At 46.6% G+C, this 25479-nt stretch overlaps 1 protein-coding gene across 3 annotated transcripts in view; it reads left to right on the forward strand.

Annotated features, from left to right (window-relative positions):
• The window catches only part of ACACA (acetyl-CoA carboxylase alpha), a 1281346-nt gene that overhangs the window by 268873 nt on the left and 986994 nt on the right, over positions 1-25479 (forward strand). For all 3 annotated transcript variants that reach the window (XM_069614682.1, XM_069614683.1, XM_069614684.1), the window contains one exon: positions 13734-13943. In XM_069614682.1, the coding sequence (XP_069470783.1) occupies positions 13734-13943 (210 nt within the window). The remainder of the gene's footprint in view (positions 1-13733; positions 13944-25479) is intronic.

Consider the following 25479-nt stretch of genomic DNA (forward strand, 5'->3'; position numbering starts at 1 on the left):
CCCTTCTCCACTATTCAGCTGTCTCTCACCCTGTTCTGTCCCCTTTTCTGTGATTTTTTTTTTTTTTTTTAAACTTTTATTTTTATTCAGCTTGGTAGCACAGATACAGGTGAGCAACAACAGAGCATATAAAATCAAAACAACTTAAACATCACAGACTCATACAATAAGTCGAGGGACTCGCCTCGCGAACAAGGGAGGGTACATAGCAGGACAGTACAAAACTCGGTGGAGGGCCATTCAAGAGACAACTGGGGATTAACGAGAAGAGGTGGCTGGGGATGTAGGACCTGAGTCGGTGTCGGGGGGGGACATAAATGAGCGGAACTTCAACCAGATGTCTCTGGGTCTAGAGCAGGCGGGCTGTTGTACCGCCCATGATTCCTCCGTATCGGAAGCCCAAGTGACTGCTCTGAGCCACTGTGCGTGAGTCGGGGTGGTAGGCCGAAGCCAGCAAAGTAGTATAGCCCGCACAGCCAGAAGCATACAGAGGCCAGCCAGTCTCCTAGAATCTCGGTGGAGCTCAGGAAAGTCGTGGAATAAGCATTTCATTGGGGTTGGGGAGATAGGGTGATCAAGAATAGACGAGATAGTGGAGCAGACTGCGTCCCAGAATTGGGTGAGGCGGGGGCATGACCAGATCATGTGGATATAGTTGGCGTCATCATGGCCACATCTAGGGCATCTTGGGGAGGAACTATTAGAGATACGGTGTAGTCTGGTTGGGGTGTAGTGGTATCTGTGGAATAGCTTAAATTGAATTAGCTTGAATCGGGAGTTGAAGGAGACCCTCTGGATACGTGAGCACATATGGGACCAACGGTCTTCGGTCATTTCCAATCCGAGATCAGACTCCCAAGCGAGCTTCAATTTGGAGAATGAAGGGGGCGATCTGGATTGTACCAGGGTGTATAGTCTGGAAATTTTCCCCCTCATAGGGAAAGGTGAGGACAGTTCAGTGATCGCCAACTCATCAGGTGGCAATGCTGGGAAGCATGTGTACTTATGTTTGAGGACTCTACGGAGGGATGAATATTGAAGCCACACAGAGGGTCTCTGTCTGAGGGACGGTGGGAGGTCAGGCTATTCTATGAAATTACCACCTTCAAATATGTCTCGGAGCAATTCAAATCCCGCCTCAGCCCATGTGCGAACAACCGATGGGGGGACCTGTGGGATCCCCGGGACAAAGTTCCAGATCGGGAAGTTACCATGGAAGGGATGGGTGGTGCCCAATATTTGCCACGTTTTGGATAAAGCCAGGGATGTGCACCTCAACGGATCTAGTGAGCCCGATTCTATTGGCAAGGGTGCGATCACCAGGGATCTGATATCGCGGTCACCAACCGATAACTTTTCTAGTCTGACATGGGGAGGGGGGTCAGATATATTGAACCAATGTGCAATGTGTTGAAGTTGAGCTGCCAGCCAGTACTTGAGGAAGTCAGGTGCACCGAAGCCACCCACTTCCATCGGGGAAGCAAGGGTCTGGAACTTAAGGCGGACCGCACCAGAGTGCCAGAGGAAAGTATTGAGGGTTCGTATCAGTGTCTGAAAAAACTCGACTCCCGGCCACTGCGGGATATTAGCGAATCTATACAATAGCTGGGGGAGTGCCACCATCTTCAGTATTCCCACCCTACCTGCCAGTGAAATCGGAAGTTTGTCCCAACCCTGAATTTTTAGCGTAAGATTTGTGAGGTATACTTGATAATTCTTCTGGAAAACCCGATCAATGTGACGCGACACCACTATACCTAAATAGGTAAACTCAGATTGGGCCCAAGCGAATCCCAGGGTATCGGGAGGGGGGAGTGTGCTGGGGGTGAGCGGGAAAAGAGTTGATTTAGCGCAGTTTACCGTCAGGCCAGAGATACGGCCAAAACGAACAACATCCTCCAGTATTGGGGCAAGGTTGATTTCCGGGGAGCGAATGAAGAGTAGAGCATCGTCAGCATATAGGGAGACTATATCAGAGAAACCGGCGGAGCGTAGGCCTCTATGAGAATGAAATTGGCGAAGCATATCCGCGAACGGCTCCATTGCCACAGCAAAGATCAATGGAGAGAAGGGACAACCTTGTCTAGTACCCCTAGCTATTTGGAAGAGGGAGGAGCACCGGTCCTCAGTGCGGACTCTGGCAACGGGGTTTGAATATAGCAGCCTGACCCAGGAAAGAAACGTGGGACCGAATTTGCATTTGTTGAGTACCCGCCAGAGATACCTCCATGAGACGGAATCAAAAGCTTTTTGCATATCTAGCGTGGCGGCTACTGCGTGGACATCCGGGCTCACCCTGCTTATAATATTGAAAAGGCGCCTCAGATTCAGGGAGGTAGAGCGTCCCGGAATAAACCCCGCCTGGTCTGGATGAATGATATGTGGCATGAAGGGGGCCAGTCGTAAGGCAAGTAACTTTGCATAAATCTTGACGTCGCAATTGATTAGCGAGAGTGGGCGGTAAGAGCCGCATTGAGTGGGGGATTTACCAGGTTTTAACAGGACGGTTATGGTGGCTTCGCGGAGCGTGGGAGGGAGCTGACCCACCTCCACCGATTCCTCCCAAAGCGCGACCAGACGAGGGAGTAGAAGAGACTTGAACCGCTTATAGAACTCAACAGGTATACCGTCAGATCCCGGGGATTTGCCTGATGAGAGGGAGTCTATGGCCTCCGAGAGTTCCAGGGAACTGAATGGGCTCTCAAGGGCTCCGATGGTGTCGGCGGAGAGAACCGATAGGGGAAGCTTGTCAAGAAAGATGTCGATTTCTGATATAGTGGCATTGTCCGCGTTAGCATACAGGGATTGATAGGAGAGGAATTCGGAATTGATATCACCAGGGGAAGTGGCTAGGGAACCATCAGGTCTCTCAACGCCAGGAATGGGTGGGGCACCAAACTCACGGCGGAGAAGCCTAGCCAGGAGACGGGATGGGCGTTCACCCTCACCGTATCTCCTCGCTAGCCCAGGGTTATCGAGAAATCTCTGCTCACGGTCCGCAAGTGCGCGGAAGGTATCTAGTTCCGTGCCGATCAACGCAAGGGTCTCAGGAGTTTGATTTAATGCATATTGGGCCTCCAACTCGGACAGTGTGGCCTCGCTCTCGGCGATCTCTCTACGGATGGTTCTAAGGATGCCATTTTCCTTAGAGAGAGCGATGCCTCTGATGTAGGCTTTAAAAGATTCCCAGAGGGTGGCTTGTGATGAGACAGAGCCGGTATTGGTCTCAAAGAACTCCTCAATCGCCGACTCCAACTCCGAACTGAAGACCGGGTCGAGGAGGGAAAGTGGTTTCATCCTCCAGTGTCTAGTACGGTCGTGATCCGAGCCCCAGGATAGGGTGATAATCACTGGTGAGTGATCGGAGAGAGTCCTGGGGAGGATCGTCAAGCTTGAGACGCTCCTTATGAGTATATCAGACACTAGCCATCTATCAATCCGGGAGAAGGAATCGTGCACCGAGGAATAAAAGGAGTAGGCGCGGGAGTCGGGGTAAAGAAGCCTCCATGCATCAAACAGGGCCAGGCGAGGAAGTGAAGAGAGTGTAGTATATGCAGCCCTAGTGAGTTGACGGGGACGAGAGCCAGATCTATCGAGATCCACATCAAATATCGTGTTAAAATCGCCTCCCCAGAGAATCGGTACCAACGGGAAGCCATCTAGGAGAGACGTGAGATGTGTAAAAAATTCAGGATCGTCGATGTTGGGACCGTAGATAATTAGTAGGACCACTTCCCTATTCTGTAAAGTGCCATGAAGTAAGACGTATCTGCCCAGAGGGTCTATTGTCGTGGCTATGGGGTTGAATCTAATACTTTTGTGAATAAGGGTCATAACCCCCCCGGCTTTGTGTAGAATAGGAGGTATAGTATCGCTGTGGTCCCCATGCTTTAGCAAACTTCTCACAATACTCAGTAACCGCATGTGTCTCCTGGAGAAACAGGATCTTAGTCCCATGCCGTTCAGCCTGAAGCTGTAGTAGTCTCATTTTCTTGTAGTTCCCCAGCCCCCGCACGTTCCAACTCAGGAATGTCAGGGTTTCCTCACTCGACACTCCCAAAGTAGACATAGAGGAATACAGGTGGATGGAACAGTGCCCCCCATAAACAGTCCCTATTGTAGTCAGATCTGTGATGACATTGAGACCCTGGTGCTCTGAACTCTACCTTCTCTGCAATTACCAAGCCTTTTTTAACGTAAACTCCCCTACCCCCCACCCCCTCCCACATCCCTCCCCCAATCAGAGGGATGAACACCCCATATACAACCAACCAAATCCAAAACAATGGCATCAACGCCTGGGGGGCCTGTAAGTCGGCCTGGCGGCGATGCTCCGTACCTTGAGGCAATTTTAGGATAAACTTAATGCCTGGCAATGATAGCAAGTCTCATACGGGGATGGACCCGCGGGGGGGGGGGAGGGGAGGCACGGCCATCTATAATGAACCAATGTAACGAGATTATATGGAGTAACCATCCGAACAGCTTGATCGAGATGGTGTATGTGGTCAGTCCCAACATTAGGAACAAGGGATTACCACAGAGTTCCCGGACAATCAAACGGGCAAAGGATGTATGTGGTGAATAGCTGGGACGCACCGACGGAGAGAAGTCCGTGCCGTCAACCGTTCAGCAGCCAGACCCCACTGTATCATAACCCAAAACCAACAGATGCTTCGCATAGAGAGAAAACAAAGACATAAACATTCTCCATCACAATGTCAACAGGACGAGATGGGTGGCATCCCCTCGGCCCAAAAGCCCTCGTAAATGGCGCAACCGGGAGTGACGGAATGTTACAAGTCCAACTGAGTTCTGGGTTAGGGCTCAATGATGTCGCCTCCACAGTAAGAGCATGTTGTGTTAGGTCCGAGACACAGCGTGTGGTTCAATGTAACAAGACATAAAGCAGTGGTAGAGATTGTTGCGAGTACAGTTCAGCCGGGAAAGTGTTCATCTATAAACTTAGAGGCCTCCTCCGGTAGCGTGAAGAAGTATACTCGGTTTGCATGTTCGATTCGGAGTTTGGCGGGATATAGCATAGCGTATTTGACCTGGAGCTCGCGCAGTCTTCTCTTCACCGCCAGGAAGGACTTACGCTCACGTTGGACCGCCATCGAGAAGTCCGGGTATAGGTGGATTCTGGCTGCGCCCAATAAAAGGTCTCCCTTGACTCTCGCCGCCCTGAGAAGGGCATCTCGGTCGCGAAAATTTAGGACCCTGGCTATAATCGGGCGAGGAGGAGCGCCAGGCCTGGGTTTCGCTGTAAGTGCACGGTGGGCTCTCTCGATTGCAAATTGTGAGAAGAGTTTTGGGGAATCAAGGAGTCGGAGCAGCATGCTCTCCACGTAGTCCTCCATGGGTTCTTGTATGCCATCCTCCGGCACCCCGATTATGCGGAGGTTGTTGCGTCTCGAGCGAGACTCAAGATCCTCATTCTTCTTTTCCACCTCTGTCACGCGGGCGGATAGTGTGGAGACCTCCGCCCGAAGGGAGCCCAGACCATCCTCAGCGGTGCTCACCCGTGATTCAATCTCAGTCACACGACCATCAGTCCTCTCCATGTGTGCCTTAATAGAGGATATCGTACCATTCATGTCGTCTAGTTTACTATGGATTGTGGTGAACCCCTCACGGATGTATTCCATCATTTTCTGAGATTCGGATGGTTCCAGTTCATGTGAAGTGGGTGGTTCCTGTGCAGGTGTCTCCGCACCAGATCCCCCCGGAGGCTTCGTAAACATATTGATGGAGGATTGTTTCTTTCCCGTCAGCGTTGACATGATGCCGGCAGAAGGTGAACTCAAAACCGGGGGGCCGGACAGGAGGGGCGAGAGGGACGCCAAGGGAGGGCACCAGGCATGTGTGGGGCCGCAGCCGGCCAGCAACACGAGATGCGGTGTTTCAAATCCAGATGGGGGGGGACCAATCTATGCTGGGCTGCCAGGTCTGGGCCAGGAGGGTCGCCCAGGTCGGCTAATATGTGTAGTAGCCAGTGAACCACAAGTAGACCTCCGAAAACTTGTAGAGGCCAGGGCCAAGGAGACAGTGACTAATAAGAGAAACAGGAGAAGCCTCTGGTAGCCATTGCGATGAGGTGGGACCGGGGAACACCACTGTGTGCGGCTGCAAGGCGGTCAGCACTCTGGTAGACTAATAAGGCGAGTATGTCCCGGATCAATGGTGCATCCGTATAGGAGATTCGGGGGTCAGAGCGTACCTCGGTACAGTAAAATGACCAACAGTAGGTACGTAGGGAGGAACAGATGCCTCATGCCGTCCCCCGGCTAGTCCATGAAGCAGGCTGATGGGCCCAGGGAGCGGCGTGGCCGGAGAAGAGATCCGCCGGGGGGTGGGCTCCGGAGCAGCCGGGCACTGCCACACAGGGTATCAGGATACAGGAGGAATGTAGTTACTGCCGCCAGACAGGGCCAGGTGTAGCGCCCGAAATGAGAGGGAGTCCAGCGTAGAGAATGTAATACTGCCGGGCCCAACGTGCTTCAGGGACGACCCCACGCCGTGCAAGGCCGCCCGTCAGCAGGGTGTATGCAGCGGAGACCAGGGGCCCAACTCACCGCCTGGAGCCAGGAATGGAGGCACGGTCCAAGTCGGCACGCCGCCTAGGACGGGGCAGCGGAGCGAAACGCTCTCGAATCCTGTGAAGGTCCAGGGGACAGGCCGCAGCGCCGGTCAGCCGCTCTCCCGTGAGGCAGTAGAGAGCGGTCGCGCAGGGCGGGAAGGACGCCCCTCCCCCCACGGAAGGCCGCAAGCCGCGGGACACGGCCGCGATCCTCCGGAACCCCGAAGGGGGTCGGAGGAAGCACTCGCTCCCGCCTCACCCGCGGAGGCCCGCAGCTCCGCGGTAAAAGAGGTCCGGGAGACGGGACGAGACCAGCAGAAGCCCAGTCACACCAGCTTTCCCCTCCGTCGGTTGATTGTTTGAAACGCCGAGGCAAACCAGAGGATTTCAGCACAAGGAGCGCCTCGCGGCTCGGAGCTGATCAGAAGGCGGCCATCTTCGCCGAGCGCAACAGCGCCCCCCCTTTTCTGTGATTTCTATGTCGTGGGACTTCAGGAATCCATTACAACTTCCTGCGCAACTCGTTCCCCAATTCTGATACTGTTTGTTTTCCTAGACACACGTGGTTTGCATCTCTGTCCTCTGGAGTTCGCTCCATTCAATATCCTTGAACGCCGGCGCAGCGTTTCATTCATTCTGAACACTTGCACACTGTTCTACGTTTCTTGTAGTGTTTATTAACATTTCAGACACGTGCGCAGGGTTTATATTATACTTTACACTTGTGCTGTGTTATTAATTCCTGTCCGCTTCATCTGTGCTTCCTACCCTCGGAACACTTGCGCTCCTTTCCCAGGGCATTCACATGGTGTTCATTTACTTTGGCACTCTTGCGCTATGTGTAACAGGCACCCGGTCCTCTGTCGCTGAGTATATGCTTCTAAACTCCTTTCTCTCCATAGTGTTTTGTCTGTTCCAAACCCTATCAAAACTTACCTGTCACAGTGCTCCGTTCACCTGCACTGCTCATGGCTATCTCAGCCCTCCCTTGGCACCCTTCCCTCGTTTACTAGTAGATATCTATATTCACTTGCACAGAACTTGAATACACTCCTATTCTTTTGGAGGAAATTGACTGTTGCATGTCTTGATATTGCGCCATCCCTTCTGGGGTGCTTTAACCATTTCAAAACTTTTCTCTCATCTTCTCAAGAAGAGTCTTTTTCCTTCGAGCCGCTTCCACTGGGACATCCGTGCAAGATCCGAACTTGGTATCTTGTTGGGTTTTCTTCCCCAGGAGGGTTTCCCAGATTCCACGCCGAGCTCTGTGTTGTAGGCCTACAAGAGGTCAGTATGGGGGTTTGGAAGGCTCCCCATCTGCATCTGACTGAGGCAACTAATTCAGGTAAGAGTTAATTGTATTCCTGTGAGGATAATCTTGTTGTCATAACACTTCCACTCTTCTTCTTCACAGTATAGTTGGGTTCCAACTTGTTAGCACTCTTCATACTCTTCACTCTTCCTCTTCTCAGTGGACAGTGGATTTGAGTTTTGTTTGAGTATTGGAAGTTGCGTTACAGTTGCAAACAGTGGTCTGTTCAGGTTGGTTTTCTGAGGTTCTGATAGGCTCAAAGGAAAGTGGATCAAGGAGTTTGTTCACGGAACGGTAGACCTTGTGCCCAAGAGGGGAGTCTCTCCCCATGAGGTCCTGCTTACCACCACCCTCAGGGGGAATGCTGCGTAGCAGGCTCACCTCCCTAGCCTCACAGGGAAGGCCTCCCCCAAGTGGGAGAAGTGACGAGAACTGTCAATCGTCACCCGTCACTCTAGTCTTTTTTTTTTTTTTTTAACGATCGCTACAGCTACTTGCTACTTTTCTTTCGCTAGTTAGGTGAACAACAGGAGGTTGGCAGAAAACAACAGTTAGCAGGAAAGTGCAAGAGGCTTGTGGAAGAGATCGGGAGGAAGTGGAAGACTTCAGGAGGAGGTTAGTGAGTGGATCGTGGTAGTGGACAGGGTTTGCAAAGCTCAGCAGGAGTGGCTGAGAAAGGTTAAAAGAGGAGGTTTGAATCAAGAGTGGGAAGACAGGTTGTTGGGAAAAGGTAAAGAAGAGGACAAGGGATATAACGGGTGGTGGTGGTGAAAGAGAGGGTGAAGGTGGCAACAGTAAATCTGGAGTCCACACAGCAAGGAACCCTGTCTGCCAGTGTCAGAAGTTTCTGGTGGTCTGTGTTTACTCAGACAGGGACTTGAGGCAGGAGGAGCCAGGAGCATCCAGCAGGATCAGAGAAGTAAAGGAGTGGGGCTGAGACCAACATCTGTCCTCATCCTTTGATCTACCTGCACAGTTATCCTCTGTATCCCAAGTCCTTCTCCGGGTTCTGGGTGCTGTGAGAAACCTGGGGGTATCTTCACTCCTAAATCCTCTGGATTCTCTTCTGAGGTGGCATGGGAAAGGCCATGGCTCGTTTATCCGGACCCTGGAGGCGTAGAAGCAAGGGTAGATCACCTGGGTAGAGAGTCATTTGGGATTAGGAGTGGGGTGCCCGCAGGCAAGACATGGTATCCCCCTTTCCCTATTGACCAACCTAACCTTTCCCTGACCTTTATGGGTTATTGTAAGTCAGCTCCCCTCATTTCCCCTCATGTGACACTTGAGTACTGAGACGAGGAAGCTGCAGCTCAGAGGAATGAACACTATGCCATTTCACCACTGTAGTACTGGAACGAAGAAAATGCCTGAAAAGTGTTGTGAAGGTCAAGCATGTCCCCTTAATCATGGTCAGGCAAGTCTAACTGGGAAAAGCACACCTGCAACCTGTTAAAGGGTTGCAGGTGTATACAATGAGAAGCAGAAGGCACCTCAGAGAGGAGCAGCAGGGAGGCCTGTGCGATCAGCAAAGAACCTTGTTTGAGGAGAGGCGAGCCACTGTTGGAAACTGCTGTGGGTTGGTCCGCCGTGTGCAGCAGGCCGAGATGCTGAGGATTGCAGAGAGGTGGTCTCAGGAAGGGTGGCGTGGGAGCTGGGGCTCCGTGGAGCGGTCTGAGGGAAGAGAAGACAGCCGTGTGGCGTGGCTGTCCCTCTCCCTTGTATCAGAAGTGCTCATCCCCCTGTGTCAAGAAGCCGACACAGGAGTGTCTGAGGGTCAGCAGTTGGACCCCTGACTGCAGAAGTATGTGTACTGAGCGCTGCTGGGAAAGCTATCAAAGCGACTGGTGAATTTGTCAGATGAGAAAACTGGTGCGCGAATGCCTGAACATTTCCATTGTTGAAGAATAAATTGTATCAGAGTGGTTGCGTGTCTCAGGAAGAATGTTTTCGAAAGTCTCAGAATGCTGGATATTTCACTTGAAATAAAACAAATGATTATTGAACATCGGGTTGAAGGGGAATCAAATCTCCAGCCAAACCAATGCCCATTGAATACCGAACAGAATAACAACTTAACAATTAACCAAAACTATTGGATGTTGGATTCCCAAGTGAACAGAACTTTAGAATTAAGCAAAATCACTGAGTGTTGAACTCCAAATTGAATGGAACTTTAAAGATTGAGCTAAACAAGTTTCAAACAGCATGGATATACATTGAAATCAAAATAAAACAGAATTAACTGAAACCCTGAAGTTAAACCCTATACAGTCAAGATGCCAACATGAAAACAGATTATGGAAAAGGGGTGCAAGTGTGACAGTCATAAGAAGGCAAGGACACCTGGGATGATGAAATGATAGTCTTGGGGAAGGGAACCCTGAGACTTGAGGAACTACGTTTGTTGACTTGGGGAAGGAGCCTCAAGACCCCTCTTTTGTGTTTGAACTGTGTTACTTGGAGCTTGGGGGAGGGAACCCATAGGTTTGTCTAAAACTTTATCACCTGGAACCTAAGAAAGGTAATTTTGAGACTTTTTGTGGAACTGTTTTACACTTGGGGAAGGGAGCTGAAAGAAAACTGCGAGCTGGAAGAAGCTCAGAACTTTATGTTGAACACTGTTTCTTTTGGTTGCTGATTTCTTTACACATTGTATAGATTTAGTTGTGAGGGCAAGGAAAGGTTTTGGACATAGACAGACTTTTAAGTTGAACTCTTTGACTCTGACTTTCCTTAGTTTCATTTAGGTAGGGAAATTCCACTGTGGCATTGGGCAAGTTAGGGCTTTTTCCATCCTGACATTTAAGTTAATAAGCGTTTTATTTTGAATCTGTTGCCTGTATCTTGCTTCATCATTTCTTCCAAGTGCTCTGTGCCTTTCCACCTCCCTTTCATCACTGTGTATGTTCAGTATTCTGGATGCCATGCTCATTTCAAGGTCAAGCACCGGTTTCCCTCCTTTCTGTCTTTCGCCTTCCTGCCCTGTCCACTTGAACAGCTAATTTCCATGCCCCACCTTCTCTTGGTTTCAGGTACTCTGCAGTAGTCCACCTCCCCGCTCCTCGCTCTGGGTGCACCTCTCTGGTTTCCCTATTTGTTGTCCTTCTCCTTGTTCTGTCAACCTGCTCCACACCTGTCCAAGTCCCCCCTCTTCACCTCTGGTTCCTGTCGCTTGCCCTTCACTTTCAAATGCTCTGCACACCTGGATTTCTAGGTGTCATACTCCTTGCTGTGCTCTTCTCCAGGTACCAAGTGCCCACACCTCCTAAGTACTTTGTTTCTTTCTGTGCTCTTGCTTCTGGGTGCTGGATGCTAAGCTGTGCACATAGGGTGGTGTGCACGCATATTTATGTACAGAGCTGCATTGCGTGCATGACCAGTCCTATTTCTGAACAAACATCCTTAGTGAGATATATATATATATGTACATATATTTTGTTGGCGATTCTACCTTATAGGTAGAGAATTCGAGCTCCACTCTCCACAGTTTCTTAATGGCCCATCCAAGTTTGAAAAAAGGGAAGAAAAGTCCGGGTCCACACCAATGTTTTCTTCAGTTTCTTCCTTTATTTATATTGCAGGGAAAATACGTAACATTTAAAAACCATGGAAATCCGTTCCCCAATAGCAAAAAGACCAAAATATCTAGGTCCTCCTAAATGCAGCACTCCTAGTGCTGAGACGTTCACGCGTTCCGCGGCTACCTCGCCGTTTGCTCACAACGATTTGCCTCATTGTCATAGAAACATTTTAAAACATGAGGGGAAGGCAGAGAGTGCGGGTGAGGAGAAAGAGTTTCAACAGCAATGGTAGAAGGACCAGTTTTACCTTTTACCAAACACTCAAAGCATATGTCGGCCATCTTAGCCTAGTGTGCTTTTGAATAAAAATGCTATAGGTTTACATTTGTAATTTTCGCACTATCATGCTTAGATCCTGGTATTACATGCATTTGCAATGTGACTTATTAGCCTCCATATATGGTGGAATGTCATTACTGTTTGAGTCATAGAACAAATACGCCCGCCCGCATGGTGCGGATTGTTGTAATTGTGCTGGTCTTTTGGAACCCATTTGGAATTTTTTTATGTGAAATGCCTTTCTAAAGTGCTTAGTGCGTTAGCTGCATTAACTCTTCATTTTAAGGTGACATGTGCAATAGCAGCATATTATATTCCAAAAACAAGGTGCCAAATATAGATCTTCATCGTCAACCTCTTTAAAGTGCTTAGTGCATTAGCAGCATTAACTCTTGAATTTAAAGTGACGAGTGCAATAACAACATATTACATTCTAAAAATAAAATACCAAATGTACATCCTAAAAATCAGGGTTTCTCTAGTAACACGTACAACAGTTCTATCACGTTGGATGCCTAATGCTCATCCTTAACCCTTTAGTTCCACATATTATGATAAGGCTATATATAGGGAAAATCCTCGCAGTATGTACCTTGAACAATTCCAATCACAAAATGTATGTTGTGGTTGATGAGGCTTTATATAGAAAATCCTTGCTGTGTGCACCTTGTACAATTCCAATCACATAGTGTGTGTTGTGGTTGTGGTAATTATCTGGAACCCAACCAAACTCTTTACATAGAATGCCTCTATAAAGTGCTAAATGCGTTAACAGTGTTTGCTCTTAAATCTACAATGACAAGAGTAATAGTAGCGTATTCAGTTCGGAATAGGGTGCCAAGTCCCAATCTAAATGATCAGGATTTCTCCAATTGTATATACCACAGTCCCATTATACCTGGGTATTTGTGTAGGTGTCTCATTAAAATACTTAATGTTTTATCAATTTTTCTTAATGCCCAGAGCAATGCAAAAAATGTTCAATAAGGTGTATAGTGCAAATCTGAATTATCAAGGTTTCTCCAATATTTCATTTCGTTAGCCCCATCATCTCAAAATGTACCCCATCAGCTAATCACAGCATAGGTTTTTATAAAGAACACCCCAGCATGTTTTGGCTATTTATCAACACTGGCCACAATGTGTAGATCTACAACCCATTTAAATATGAGTGTGACATCCTACCCCTGATCTATTCCCATCTAACCCTCATGAGAATTTTGTTGAAATTATATTTCATTCACAACAATTGTACTAAAAGCAATCACAAATAACCCATAAAAGATGTAAGTTAAAAAAACATTGAAACAACCACTTATTTTTTCATTTGTCTTCGTCCATTATTCACAATTACCAAATCAACATCAGAGACCTACGGTGAATAAATTAAAACTTATTTCATGGACACACATAGTTACTGTCTAGGTTTTTCTGTGTCATAATTAGTTATTGGATGGGGAACATGAGCATTTTTTAGCAACCCAGAAAGGTATACAATTCTTCGTCAATGTTATGCCTGTTGGGCTGTTTGCTTTCGAAGTCAAGTATACACCGAGTTTCTTTTTGTCTGAGCAGCTTATCCTTGTCGCCTCCCCGCGGGCCCATCTCTATTTTGTGTACTCCAAAGAATCTGAAACTGTCTATTGCATTGTTGTGGCATTCATAGAAATGTTTGCCATTGGGTAGTTCGCATCATTATGTAAAATGGCACGCACATGCTGTTGTATGCGAATTTTCAACTTACACTTCGTGCTGCCGATATACCATTTCTGGCATGCACAGTATATATATATATATATATATATGCTATTTTTACATACTGACCTTGTTCATAAAAAGTACATACTTGTAAAAACTGAGCTAGACAGGTGATAGAACCACTTAATATAATGTCCCATCTTTCACTTGTCTAGTGCTATGAAACTGTGTTGTATTAAAAACTGCACATTATTCATACATTAATGTCATTTTTGTTCTGCAGGTTCAGGCTGAGGTTCCTGGGTCCCCAATCTTTGTAATGAGATTGGCCAAGCAGTCTCGCCACTTGGAAGTCCAGATCCTCGCTGACCAATACGGCAACGCCATCTCCCTGTTTGGCCGTGACTGTTCTGTCCAGCGTCGACATCAGAAAATCATAGAGGAGGCACCGGCCACCATCGCCACTTCTTCGGTGTTTGAACAAATGGAGCAGGTGAGCTTTAATTCCCAATGGCATGTCAAGGCAATGCATTGAATTCTAAGTATTAAGGGTACTGCAATAGAATATTACCTCATTACCCTAGCATTTTGTTTATTTTCATAATCTCTGACAGAATCGGATCATGTAATAGATTTTAGGTAAGATGTAAATGGTTCTGGGTATGAGTAGCAATTATCTGGGTTGGCTTGGGATGCAAGTGGGCATAGAGCATGTTTTGACAGTATTCATCAGCGCCTTACATTTGATTTCAATAACAAAAAGTAACATTCAACACATAGTTGCAAATTGAAATTGAAGTCAAAAACGTTACAGTGCTTCTCCAGTGTACTCTGGGGCCAACTTCAGAGCCATTCCTGATCATTCTCAAAGGCATAATGCTTCCAAGAGGAAATTCCCCAAGACATGAAGAGTAAGACATTTAAATAAGAAAATGTACATATTGATGAATACACTTGCATAGCACAGCTGCCTGATCTGCATTGCCACAAGATGCTTCTCTGAAGACAAATGGATGCAAGGTATTCAGAAAGGTGGGATTGGGTTTCTTATGAAAGTCAGATGATTAGTCTGTGCGCATATAGTAAAACGCAGGGACTTCTGTAGTCTGGTATCCAGGATAGTTTCTACCTCTTTTCGAGCTGCAGCTTTTTTGGTGGATTTGGGATAGGTTTGGGTTGGTAAGCCCTGGGAGCATCCATGGTTGAAGCAATGTATTGTGTTGATGGGTTGCATCAGTACTAGGACACAGAAGAACCTGAAGATTACTTGGGAATTGATTGGGAGCCAGTTGAGCAATTTCAGAGTAAGCAACATAGAATACCAGGAATTCTTACACATTTCTGTTACTTTACTTTGCTTCATTTGAAGCGATCTTAACATAAAAGGGAAAAACATAGAAATGTATCATCAATGTTGCAAGACCAAATAGAAAATATATAACCAACACCTGTGTGTGCACATATGAACATAATAAAGCAGTGCTTGTCTTCACCACCATCCACATAATAAGATTGTTAGTAATGAAAATCTAAATTCAGTTAATTTTTGTAGGAGATTCAGTTTATATAGCATGCAATGTTTAAGAAGACTTGAGGTGGGGGTAATTTCCAACTGTCAAACACCTGTACAAAAGAGCTGCATTTAAATAATCTCAGAATAAATTGGAAAGCTTTTCAACACAACCCATCTGTAATAATATGTTGTAACTTCCATCACTTTTCTTAAAGGTTCTTGTATTTGAGGCATATATTCAACTCCTTAATAAATAAATGAGTGGCTGCACTGCCCGGTTCTTCCATGGAAGAGTGCAGTACTAGTCCACTAGAGGGGTTTGGTGGGCATACTATTGCTTTATACATTAAACACATCTCATTTGTGTATTTACGTAAGTGTGGCAGTTGTGACAAATCTCTGGATTTCAGTTCTCCCCTAGAGGGAGCCCCTTCCCATGAGGCCTGGGAGGTGAGACCACTACACAATAGTCCCACTGGGGGTGGTACTCAGTGGGTGGATATCATGTGGAGGGAAGCCGCTTACGGTCCACGTTACCTTAACCCACCTTCCTAATCAATCCCCTACAACACCATCCCTAGTGTTCCAATCTGTTTCCTTAAAACCAGTAAGGTCAGAAGTACTGGGACAATTAAGAATGTGGGCTCCTCAAGGGACCTATATCCCTTATGTACTGAGATGAGGAAGAGACCAACTGATTCAGTGGGTGTCCTCAAGATCAGAACTTTGATGGGGAAGACAAGCAGAAGCATAACGAGCACCTCTACAAACCATACTGAGCAGTCTAGTCTTGACAGATTTCCTATTGGCCAGGGTACAACTAAGATAGAAGAGGGAAATTCAAACACGGAAAGAGATCCTCCCTGGAGGAACCGGGAGTTGCGAAGCCCCTGATCAGAAGCCAAACATAGCAGTTGAAGACGGAACACTTACCTGTCAGGCAGAGACATCCCTGAGAGGTCCGCCGGGGTTGGGCCATGCCTGGAAGCAGGAGGAGGAATCATCAGCTGCTTCTAGAGAGCTGGAGCGTGTGGTCCGCATGGAACGTACTGCCCGAAAGCAGGAAGCTGCTGTGGAGCCGCCGCAGAGCTTGGAGGGAGAAGGAGGTACCTGAATGGGGGCGAGAGCCCCAAAAGCAGCTGAGGGTGACCGGCGAGCAACCAGAGGAGGGTTGGGAGACCGTGAGCCTTGCTGGGAATGCTGAAGGGACCATACCATAGTGAGACATGGGTCTGGGATCGCAGCCAATAAGGAGTGACATCAACAGTCATCTTCTTCATGGCAGTCCCTGGCCGACTTGGAGACCAGGAGTAACTAGAGGGACAGCCCTAATAGTGGGAGGACCAAGAGCTGGGAAACTATGAAACAAAAGGCGTCCTGCCACTGATATTTTTCTTTGCCTTACTCTTATTCGTGTAGGCTATCTGGTAATTTCTTGATTTTTTTCTGATTCTAGAGCAAGTATCAATCTGCCCTATCTCGTCCACAACAGAGCTGGAAACGCATTTGCCAATTTAATCTTCCAAAAAACATTTCCAATTCTGCAGAAACTATTTTACCATTTATTAATGTGTGATAATGCTGGTATGTCATATTTATATTCTTTTTATCTTTTTTTTAATTACTAGATTCAGACAAACAAACAAAGAAACCAAAGGGCAAATTTTTAAAAAAAATACAAACAAGTGCAATATGGTTGGCATAAACAGTACAATCCAAACAAAACAAGTATAACATAGTGTAGTGTACAAAGCCGTCATTTACATTCGAAGGCGGTTTTTCCGAACAAACTATCCAAAGACCACTACTAGAAGTGACCAATTCTTTGGGATGGATGAGCCTTCTTCCATGCCACTCATTGTGTCTCTTGTCTGTGTCCCATGCGGAAGAAGGCTCATCCATCGCAAAGCCGAAACCTCAAAGGACAAAGCACACCAGTGCCGAATAGTCCATTAAATAAACCCAGTGACATATTCCCTGACTTAGACCCAAGAATTGGTCACTTGTTTGCCTGGCAATTGACACTTATGAGGTCAAGATAAAGGACATATATTAAGTACACCTTGATAGGAACTCTGGAATTTAGTTAAGAGCTTCAGTTCAGAATTGTAGTAGTGGTCTTTGGATAGTTTGTTCCGCAAAACCGTCTTCTAATTTAAATTACGGCTTTGTACACTACACTGTTATACTTGCTGTTTTGTTTGGATTGTACTGTTTATGCCAACCATATTGTACTTGTTTGTGTTTTTTGAGCAAACGTGCCTACACGAATAAGAGTAAGGCAAAGAAACATTTTGTTTCATAGACTTGGAGACCGGGGCTGCCTAGACCACAGGAGAGAGAAATAAAACAATACCAAAGGGGTCTGGGACCTGAGTGAAAGAAACCAATACAAGGAGGCCTGGGACCCGAGAGAAAGAAACCAATACAAGGGGGTCTGGGATCTGACAAAATGAATACCTGGCAGGATAGTGAACCGGGTGTAATTATTGAAAAACGAGAAGAGCTAAGAAGGGTCTGGGACCCACATCCAATAATGAAATGTCTCCAAAATCATCATCATAGTCACAGTACGTGGCAGGGTAGTGAACCAGGTGGGTTGTGAACACAGTGAACACTGGGAGCATTATAAGAAAGTCCAGGGGAAAGGAGACATACCCCCTGATGTTGATGTACACAGTTAAAGGAGTCAGGAGGAGGGAGTCATTCTCTTGGCATTGTGAAAAGTTTGATAAAGGTCAGAGAAGAAAGACACTTGTCCCGGCATTGGGAAAACCACTGAGAAACCTGAGAAAGGTCAAGGGGAGGGAGCCGTCCCCCTTACACTGTGACGAAACAAGACATTTTGTTCTAGGTGCTTTGCTGGAACCACAATCCAAGGAATATTTTGAGACTTTTGGTTTGTATCCTTTGAGAAGCGCATTTTTTATTTTATTTGATATGTTTTTATTACACCCCAAAAGCCTGACAGGCATCAGGGCGTGGACACACGGAGACGCACAGGACAATACGATTTACACAAGACTCAAGCACATATGTCCATTAGAAAACATGACGAGCAGCTATTCGAACAGGTGTGTTTTCATGCCCTTCCGAAATGAGGAGAAGTTGCAATCCAGGCGTCGATTCATCGGAAGGGTGTTCCAAATGGAGGATGCTACTTATGGAAACGATTTCCCATTTGCTTTCATCCGTTTAGGGCGCTGACAGTTTAGCAACATAGTGTTACTTGATGTCAGAATTCCTCTTCACAAGTTTGACCCGTAGTGGAGAAGAATTCTTCCCACCAATGTACCCCTTTGTATGTAAGAAATACACAGTGCAAAGGAATCAATTAGTTGAAAGAATGGATATCCCACTGAGACCACGTGGCTGTAGGAGGAAATAACACAATTAGTACCAAAAGACTGATGGTTGAAAATCACGATTCTGATCTAAAACTCAATACACTAACCTGAGAGAACTGAACAGTAGGTAAGTACTACCAAGCTCAGGTTAAGAAAAAGCCCAGAAAAGTTCTGCAAACAAACAATATTCACTATAAGTAATGCTATGTGCCTGAGAGAATAAGGATACTGAACTAGGTGAACTTTAACACAAGAATTTCCTTACCAGGGAATATCCATGCGGGAATCCGTAGAATGAATGGATGACAGGAGCCACCTTCAGCAATCCGCGATAACAAACAGTACTCCCACGGTGCGGGGAACAGTTCTACCAAGGGTTCGAATACCCGCGGTGCAGCGGAGGCTGTCCCACGGAGCAGCGGAGGCTGTCCCGCGGAGCAGCGGAGGCTGTCCCGCGGAGCAGCGGAGGCTGTCCCGCGGTGCAGCAGAGGCTGTCCCACGGAGCAGCGGAGGCTGTCCCACGATGCAGCGGAGGCTGTCCCAGATACCAGAGCACACAAGACGTGAATTCAAAATCCAAAAGAGAAATCCTTAAACCGGTCCGAGTTCAAATATACCTAGCGGTCGCCGAACAACAATCAAGGAGAAAGCAAAAAACAAAATCAGGTCACAGAAGCCAGGGATCCAGGAACCATGAAAAACTATGAGTAAAATTCGCCAAAACAGTAGGGTAATCCAAAGCCAAAACAAGTACAATCCGGGTCAAAACACGAGAAAAGATCGGAGAACTATGAGACAAGAAACAGAACACCAAAAATGCTCAATCAGAAGCGCTGAGCAACTAAGGAGGAGGGGCTAAATACCCAAGATCACCTGATCAATGTCGTGATCGTGCACGAACGTTACCCCTCCTTAGCAACGTGTCACTAAGCTTCCATGGCAACCTCCAGGCTCTGCCGCGGATCGCGTTTCTGGCAACCCAATGCCGCCGTCCCAGCGCTTTCTTTTGTTTACTTTGTCCAGCTGCTGAAGGTGAACGAAAACCTGTACGCAAATTCCCATGCCTGACAGTACCCTCCCCTAAAGATAGACTCCGTCTCCTTGAGGCCCAGAACTCCGAGATCAAGCGAGGAGCATGAAAGTGCTGTACTGGTTACCAGGTTCTTTCTTCCGGTCCATAACCCTTCCAATCCACGTAATACATCCTGGTACCTCTAGAAACCTTAGTATCCAGAACTTTATGGACCTCATACTCCTCCTCCCCTTGCACTGTGATGGAAGGAGGGCGAGCAGGAAGAGTGGTTCCGGGTAGAAAAGGTTGATTAGAGATACATGAAAAACGGGATGTATCCTCCATTTAGCGGGAAGAGACAGCCGAACCACTACGGGGTTGATTATTGCAGTGATATCATATGGTCCTACGTAACGCGGAAGGAGAGCTCTCCTGCCAGGAATATGCAGATTTCTTGTAGATAGCCAAACCTTATTTCCCACAGTATACTGAGGAGCCGGGGACCGGTGGGCATCAGCAAAGCGCTTGGCGTTTTCTTGTGCAACAACCAGGTGTTTCTTCACCTGATCATGGATTGTAGCAAGGTTCTTAATGCAAGAAGAAGCCGCCGGCTGGCGTGTGGGCAGAACAGGAGCAACAGGCAAAGACCAAGGATGACTACCGAACATGGCAAAAAATGGGGAAGAACGTGTAGAAGAATGTAAAGAATTGTTATAGGCAAATTCGGCCATAGGAAGCAGTGAAAGCCAGGAATCCTGATATTGATGAATAAGGCACCTTAGATATTGTTCCATGGTGGAATTGAGGCGTTCAGTTTGTCCATCCGTTTGGGGATGATACGAACTGGAATATCTTTCATCAATTCCAAAAGAGGCAGTAAGTGACTTCCAGAAATGTGAAGTAAACTGTGAACCCCTATCCGAGATGATGACGCAGGGAAGACCGAAGAGGCGAAAAACGTTCTTCAGAAACAAATCCGCCAGACTCGGGGCAGATGGTAGACCTTGACAAGGCACAAACAACGCCAATTTGGTGAAGTAATCAATGATTACCAAGACAGTGTCAAAACCTGATACCGGAGGTAAATCAACCACAAAGTCCGTCGAGATCATATACCAAGGATACTCAGGAACGGGCATGGATTGCAAGAGTCCAACCGGTTTAACATAAGGAGCTTTACATTGAGCACAGACATAGCAATGGGAAATGTATTCAGCAACGTCCTTAGATATCGACGGCCACCAACACCAGCGCTGCAAGAGGTCAAGAGTCTTCCTACTGCCGGGATGTGCTGCTAAACGTGAATCATGGCACCATTGAATAGCCTTCTTCCTATTACCACTATCCGGAAGAAACAATAACCCCTTGATATGTGGCAACCCCCTCTCTCTCTGTGATAGTGTAATTCCTTTCATAAGAGGTAAGTTTTCTAGAGTGAAAGGCCACCGGATGTAACCCCTTAGTTTCCGGACATTCCTGAGACAAAATCGCCCCTAAGGCTATGTCTGAAGCATCCGCCTCTACCACAAACGGTAACTTCGGATTAGGGTGTTGAAGAACAGGTGCGCTGGTGAAAGCGGATTTAAGATGTTGAAAGGCTTTGTTACAGTCATCATTCCAAGAAAAAGGCGTTTTATTGCTTGTTAAAGCGGTCAAGGGGGCGACCAGAGAAGAGAAATCTTTAATGAACCTTCTGTAGAAATTAGAGAACCACAAAAATGATTGTAAGGCTTTCAAGGAGGTAGGGATTGGCCAGTCCAGAACTACTTGAACCTTAGACTGACTCATTTGTACTCCTTTACAAGTAATCTCATAGCCCAAAAATTCTACCTCGGATGCATGAAAAATGCACTTCTCTAACTTCGCATATAAATGATTGTCACGAAGCCTTTGTAGAACCCTCGTAACATGTTGTACATGTAATTCGTAAGATGCAGAATAAATTAATATGTCATCCAAATACACCACAAGAAACTGGTCCATCATATCATGGAAAACGTCGTTAATGAAGTACTGGAAAGTAGCGGGCGCGTTGCAGAGCCCAAATGGCATGACTCTATATTCGAATAATCCGTAATTGGTCTTAAAGGCCGTTTTCCACTTGTCTCCGCTACGGATCCTTACCAGATTATAAGCCCCTCGAAGGTCCAATTTGGTAAATATCACGGATGACCCTAGTTGGTCCAAGAGTACAGAAATCAGTGGTATGGGGTACTGATTACATACCGTAATGGAATTGCGGGCACGATAATCAATACATGGACAGAGCTCCCCTTCTTTCTTAGGTACAAAAAACAAAGGGGAGGCTGCCGGAGAACGAGATGGGACTATGAAACCTGATTTTAGAGATTGATCAATGTATTCCTTCAGAATGACATCCTCCTTGTGGGTTAAAGAGTAAATTCTTCCAGAAGGAATCTTGGCCCCAGGGACCAAATCAATGGGACAGTCGTACTGTCTGTGAGGAGGTAACACAGTACCCCCACCTTCATCAAGCACATCGCTGAAATCAGAATACTCAGTCGGTAATTCGACGGCCATGACCACCCCAATCGTGACTGCAGTATCCAATAACAGATGACATGGATTGCAAGTTGAAACCTTCCCCTCCAAACCCTGGATTCACAGTACTCAGATAGGAATTCAATACTGCCAGTGTGCCAGTCAATCGAAGGATTGTTCAGCTTGAGCCATGGAATACCTAATATAAGCTTGAACTGGGGCGCAGAGATCAAATCGAAATAAATGCGCTCTGAATGACCCTGAAGTGTCTCCATCACCAAATCCTCCGTTTGTTGTACCACCAGACCAGATATCAAAGTGGAACCATCAACAGCATTAACTACAACCGGGTTTGTCTTTTCAATAGTTGATACACCTAATGTCTTAGCATATTGAGTATCGATGTAATTTCCGGAATCCAGAATAGCACTGGCCTGGACGACCTGGTCTTGAGACATCCTAAATCTCACTTGTAAGGAAATAGGTCGGTTGAGATCGGAGTCCATAGAAACATTGGTACTCGACAATCGGACTCCTCTTATTGTCGAGCTTTCGAGTTTCCCTGTCTCCTATTGGGTTTCTTGGTACATTCTTTTAACAGTTGTTCAGAAGAACCACAATAGAAACACAAATTGTTCTTCCTACGATGATCTCTCTCCTCTTGAGAAAGAGGACCCCGTGTAGCGGCTCCGATTTGCATGGGTTCAGGGGTACCCGCAACGGGTGTGGGGTTTACCTGGATTACAGGTGTAGCACCACGTTTTTCCCCTTTCCTGGCAGCCTTACGGGCATCGATCTGAAGGATTAATTCCAATAACTCTGGAAAAGTAACCGGAACTACCGGTACTAAAGCAAGAGTATCCTTCAACGAGTCTGATAATCCTTTCTAGAATGACGCCTTCTTATCATCCGGCCATCCAGTTTCTGCAGCCAATTGATTAAATTTGGCTAGATATGCCAGAAGAGTCAAATCCCCTTGTTGTAGATTTAACAATTCCAGTTCCATAACTTGAGACTTTTATCGGGTATCAAACACTTTACCCATTGCTTCAATTAACACATCACAATCAAACAATAATGGGCTACCCTCTTCCAAAAGAGGGTTAGCCCAAGCTGCGGCAGTACCTCCAAGATGCGACAGTAAAAAAGCCGCTTTGGTAGCGGAATCAGGAAAAGAACCTGGTCGACATAGAAAATGTAAACGACATTGATTCAAAAATGTCCTGTACTGCTTGGGATCCCCATGGAACCTTTCTGGGGGAGCCAACGGAAACTTGAGGTAATGTATACCGGGCCAGCTTCTGCCTGTGCAGGTTCAACAACAGGCACATTGGGCATCGCCGGAGCCACTGGTGGTGATGGCTGAATGGCGGTTTGTAATTCGAGGATTTGTTGTTCTGTAGTAGCGTGAGCATGGGCCATATCGGATCTTAAATATGCCACTAACTGAAGCAAGGTAGCCAGGGTCTCGTTGGGGTCCATGTTAAAGATGGCTTCTGATTATGTCAGAATTCCTCTTCACAAGTTTGACCCATAGTGTAGAAGAAGAATTCTTCCCACCAATGTACCCCTTTGTATGTAAGAAATACACAGCGCAAAGGAATCAATTAGTTGAAAGAATGGATATCCCACCGAGACCATGTGGCTGTAGGAGGAAATAACACAATTAGTACCAAAAGACTGATGGTTGAAAATAACGATTCTAATCTAAAACTCAATACACTAACCTGAGAGAACTGAACAGTAGGTAAGTACTACCAGGGTCAGTTTAAGAAAAAGCCCAGAAAAGTTCTACAAACAAACAATATTCACTATAAGTAATGCTATGTGCCTGAGAGAATAAGGATACTGAACTAGGTGAACTTTAACACAAGAATTTCCTTACCAGGGAATATCCATGAGGGAATCCGTAGAATGAATGGATGACAGGAGCCACCTTCAGCAATCCGTGATAACAAACAGTACTCCCACGGTGCGGGGAACAGTTCTACCAAGGGTTCGAATACCCACGTTGCAGTAGCGGCTGTCCCGCGGTGCAGCGGAGGCTGTCCCTCGGAGTAGCGGAGGCTGTCCCTCGGAGTAGCGGAGGCTGTCCCACGGAGCAGCGGAGGCTGTCCCACGATGCAGCGGAGGCTGTCCCAGATACCAGAGCACAAGAGACGTGAATTCAAAATGCAAAAGAGAAATCCTTAAACCGGTCCGAGTCCAAATATACCTAGCGGTCGCCGAACAACAGTCAAGGAGAAAGCAAAAAACAAAATCCGGTCACAGAAGCCAGGGATCCAGGAACCATGAAAAACTATGAGGAAAATTTGCCAAAACAGTAGGGTAATCCAAAGCCAAAACAAGTACAATCCGGGTCAAAACACGAGAAAAGATCGTAGAACTATGAGACAAGAAACAGAACGCCAAAAATGCTCAATCAGAAGCGCTGAGCAACTAAGGAGGAGGGGCTAAATACCCAAGATCACCTGATCAATGTCGTGATCGTGCACGAACGTTACCCCTCCTTAGCAACCTGTCACTAAGCTTCCATGGCAACCTCCAGGCTCTGCCGCGGATCGTGTTTCTGGCAACCCAATGCCGCTGTCCCAGCGCTTTCTTTTGTTTACTTTGTCCAGCTGCTGAAGGTGCATGAAAACCTGTACGCAAATTCCCATGCCTGACACTTGAACACAGTGTTTTAGTGGGTTTATAAATAGTTAATTCTTTTCTTTAGGTATTCTCGGGAAGTTCCTAAAACAGCTGTTTTAAATTGGATTCTGGCCTTTACAGGGAGCCAGTGAAGACACCTTTGATGTGAAGTAATTTGTTTGCCACAGGGTACTTGTTTTATAATGTGCACAACATTGTTTTGAACCATTTGTAGGGCGTGCAATTCTACTTGGACACGCCTCCCAATAGGGCATTACAATAATCCATTCTTAAGAGAATGGAGGCCCTAGCGAGTGATTCACAATTTGTTTCAGAGATCAGTGGTCTCATTGTTCTGAGACGTTTCAGGTAGTATTGTGTATTATGAGTGATGTTATTCACTTGGGCATCTGTGCTAACATTACAATCCAGGACTGTGCCAAAAGCTTTAGCTTTAGTCTTTGTTTTAATCACACATCCATCAGGCATGAATTTGGTGTATCTATGATCTAATTTGGATCTGTGGGGGGAAGAGCCGAACAGCAACAACTCTGATTTTGCATCATTCAGACATATCCAGTGTTCCACCATCCACTGTTTTAAAATTTAAAAATGTCATTTAATCTCAGTCCTGTTTGTAGTTTCCATCCAATCTCAGCAAGAGCCGAGTATCATCAGCATAGTTGGTAAAGCGTATATTCAAATCCTCCAGTAGACCGCACAAAGGCTTGATATAAAGGTTGAAGAGTGCAGGGGACAAACATGCCCCCTGGGGCACTCCAAAGGTAATTGGAGCGTTATCTGACAGTGCCTCTCCCCAATGAGCAGCTGAGACTTTTGGACAAGAATGCGTTGATCCACTTTACAACACTTGGAGAACACTGTCCTGTTTTTCCAAGGTTGCCATTAGGGTGTCATGATCCATTAAATGATCCATTAAATCGAAAGCAGCCAACAAGTCCAAAAGGACCAGCAGGCCACATTGTCCTGAGTCCATAATGTGTAGGTCCACAGGCGTGCT

Source organism: Ambystoma mexicanum, chromosome 9, assembly GCF_040938575.1.
Source record: "Ambystoma mexicanum isolate Mex_15411 chromosome 9, UKY_AmexF1_1, whole genome shotgun sequence".
NCBI lineage: Eukaryota > Metazoa > Chordata > Amphibia > Caudata > Ambystomatidae > Ambystoma > Ambystoma mexicanum.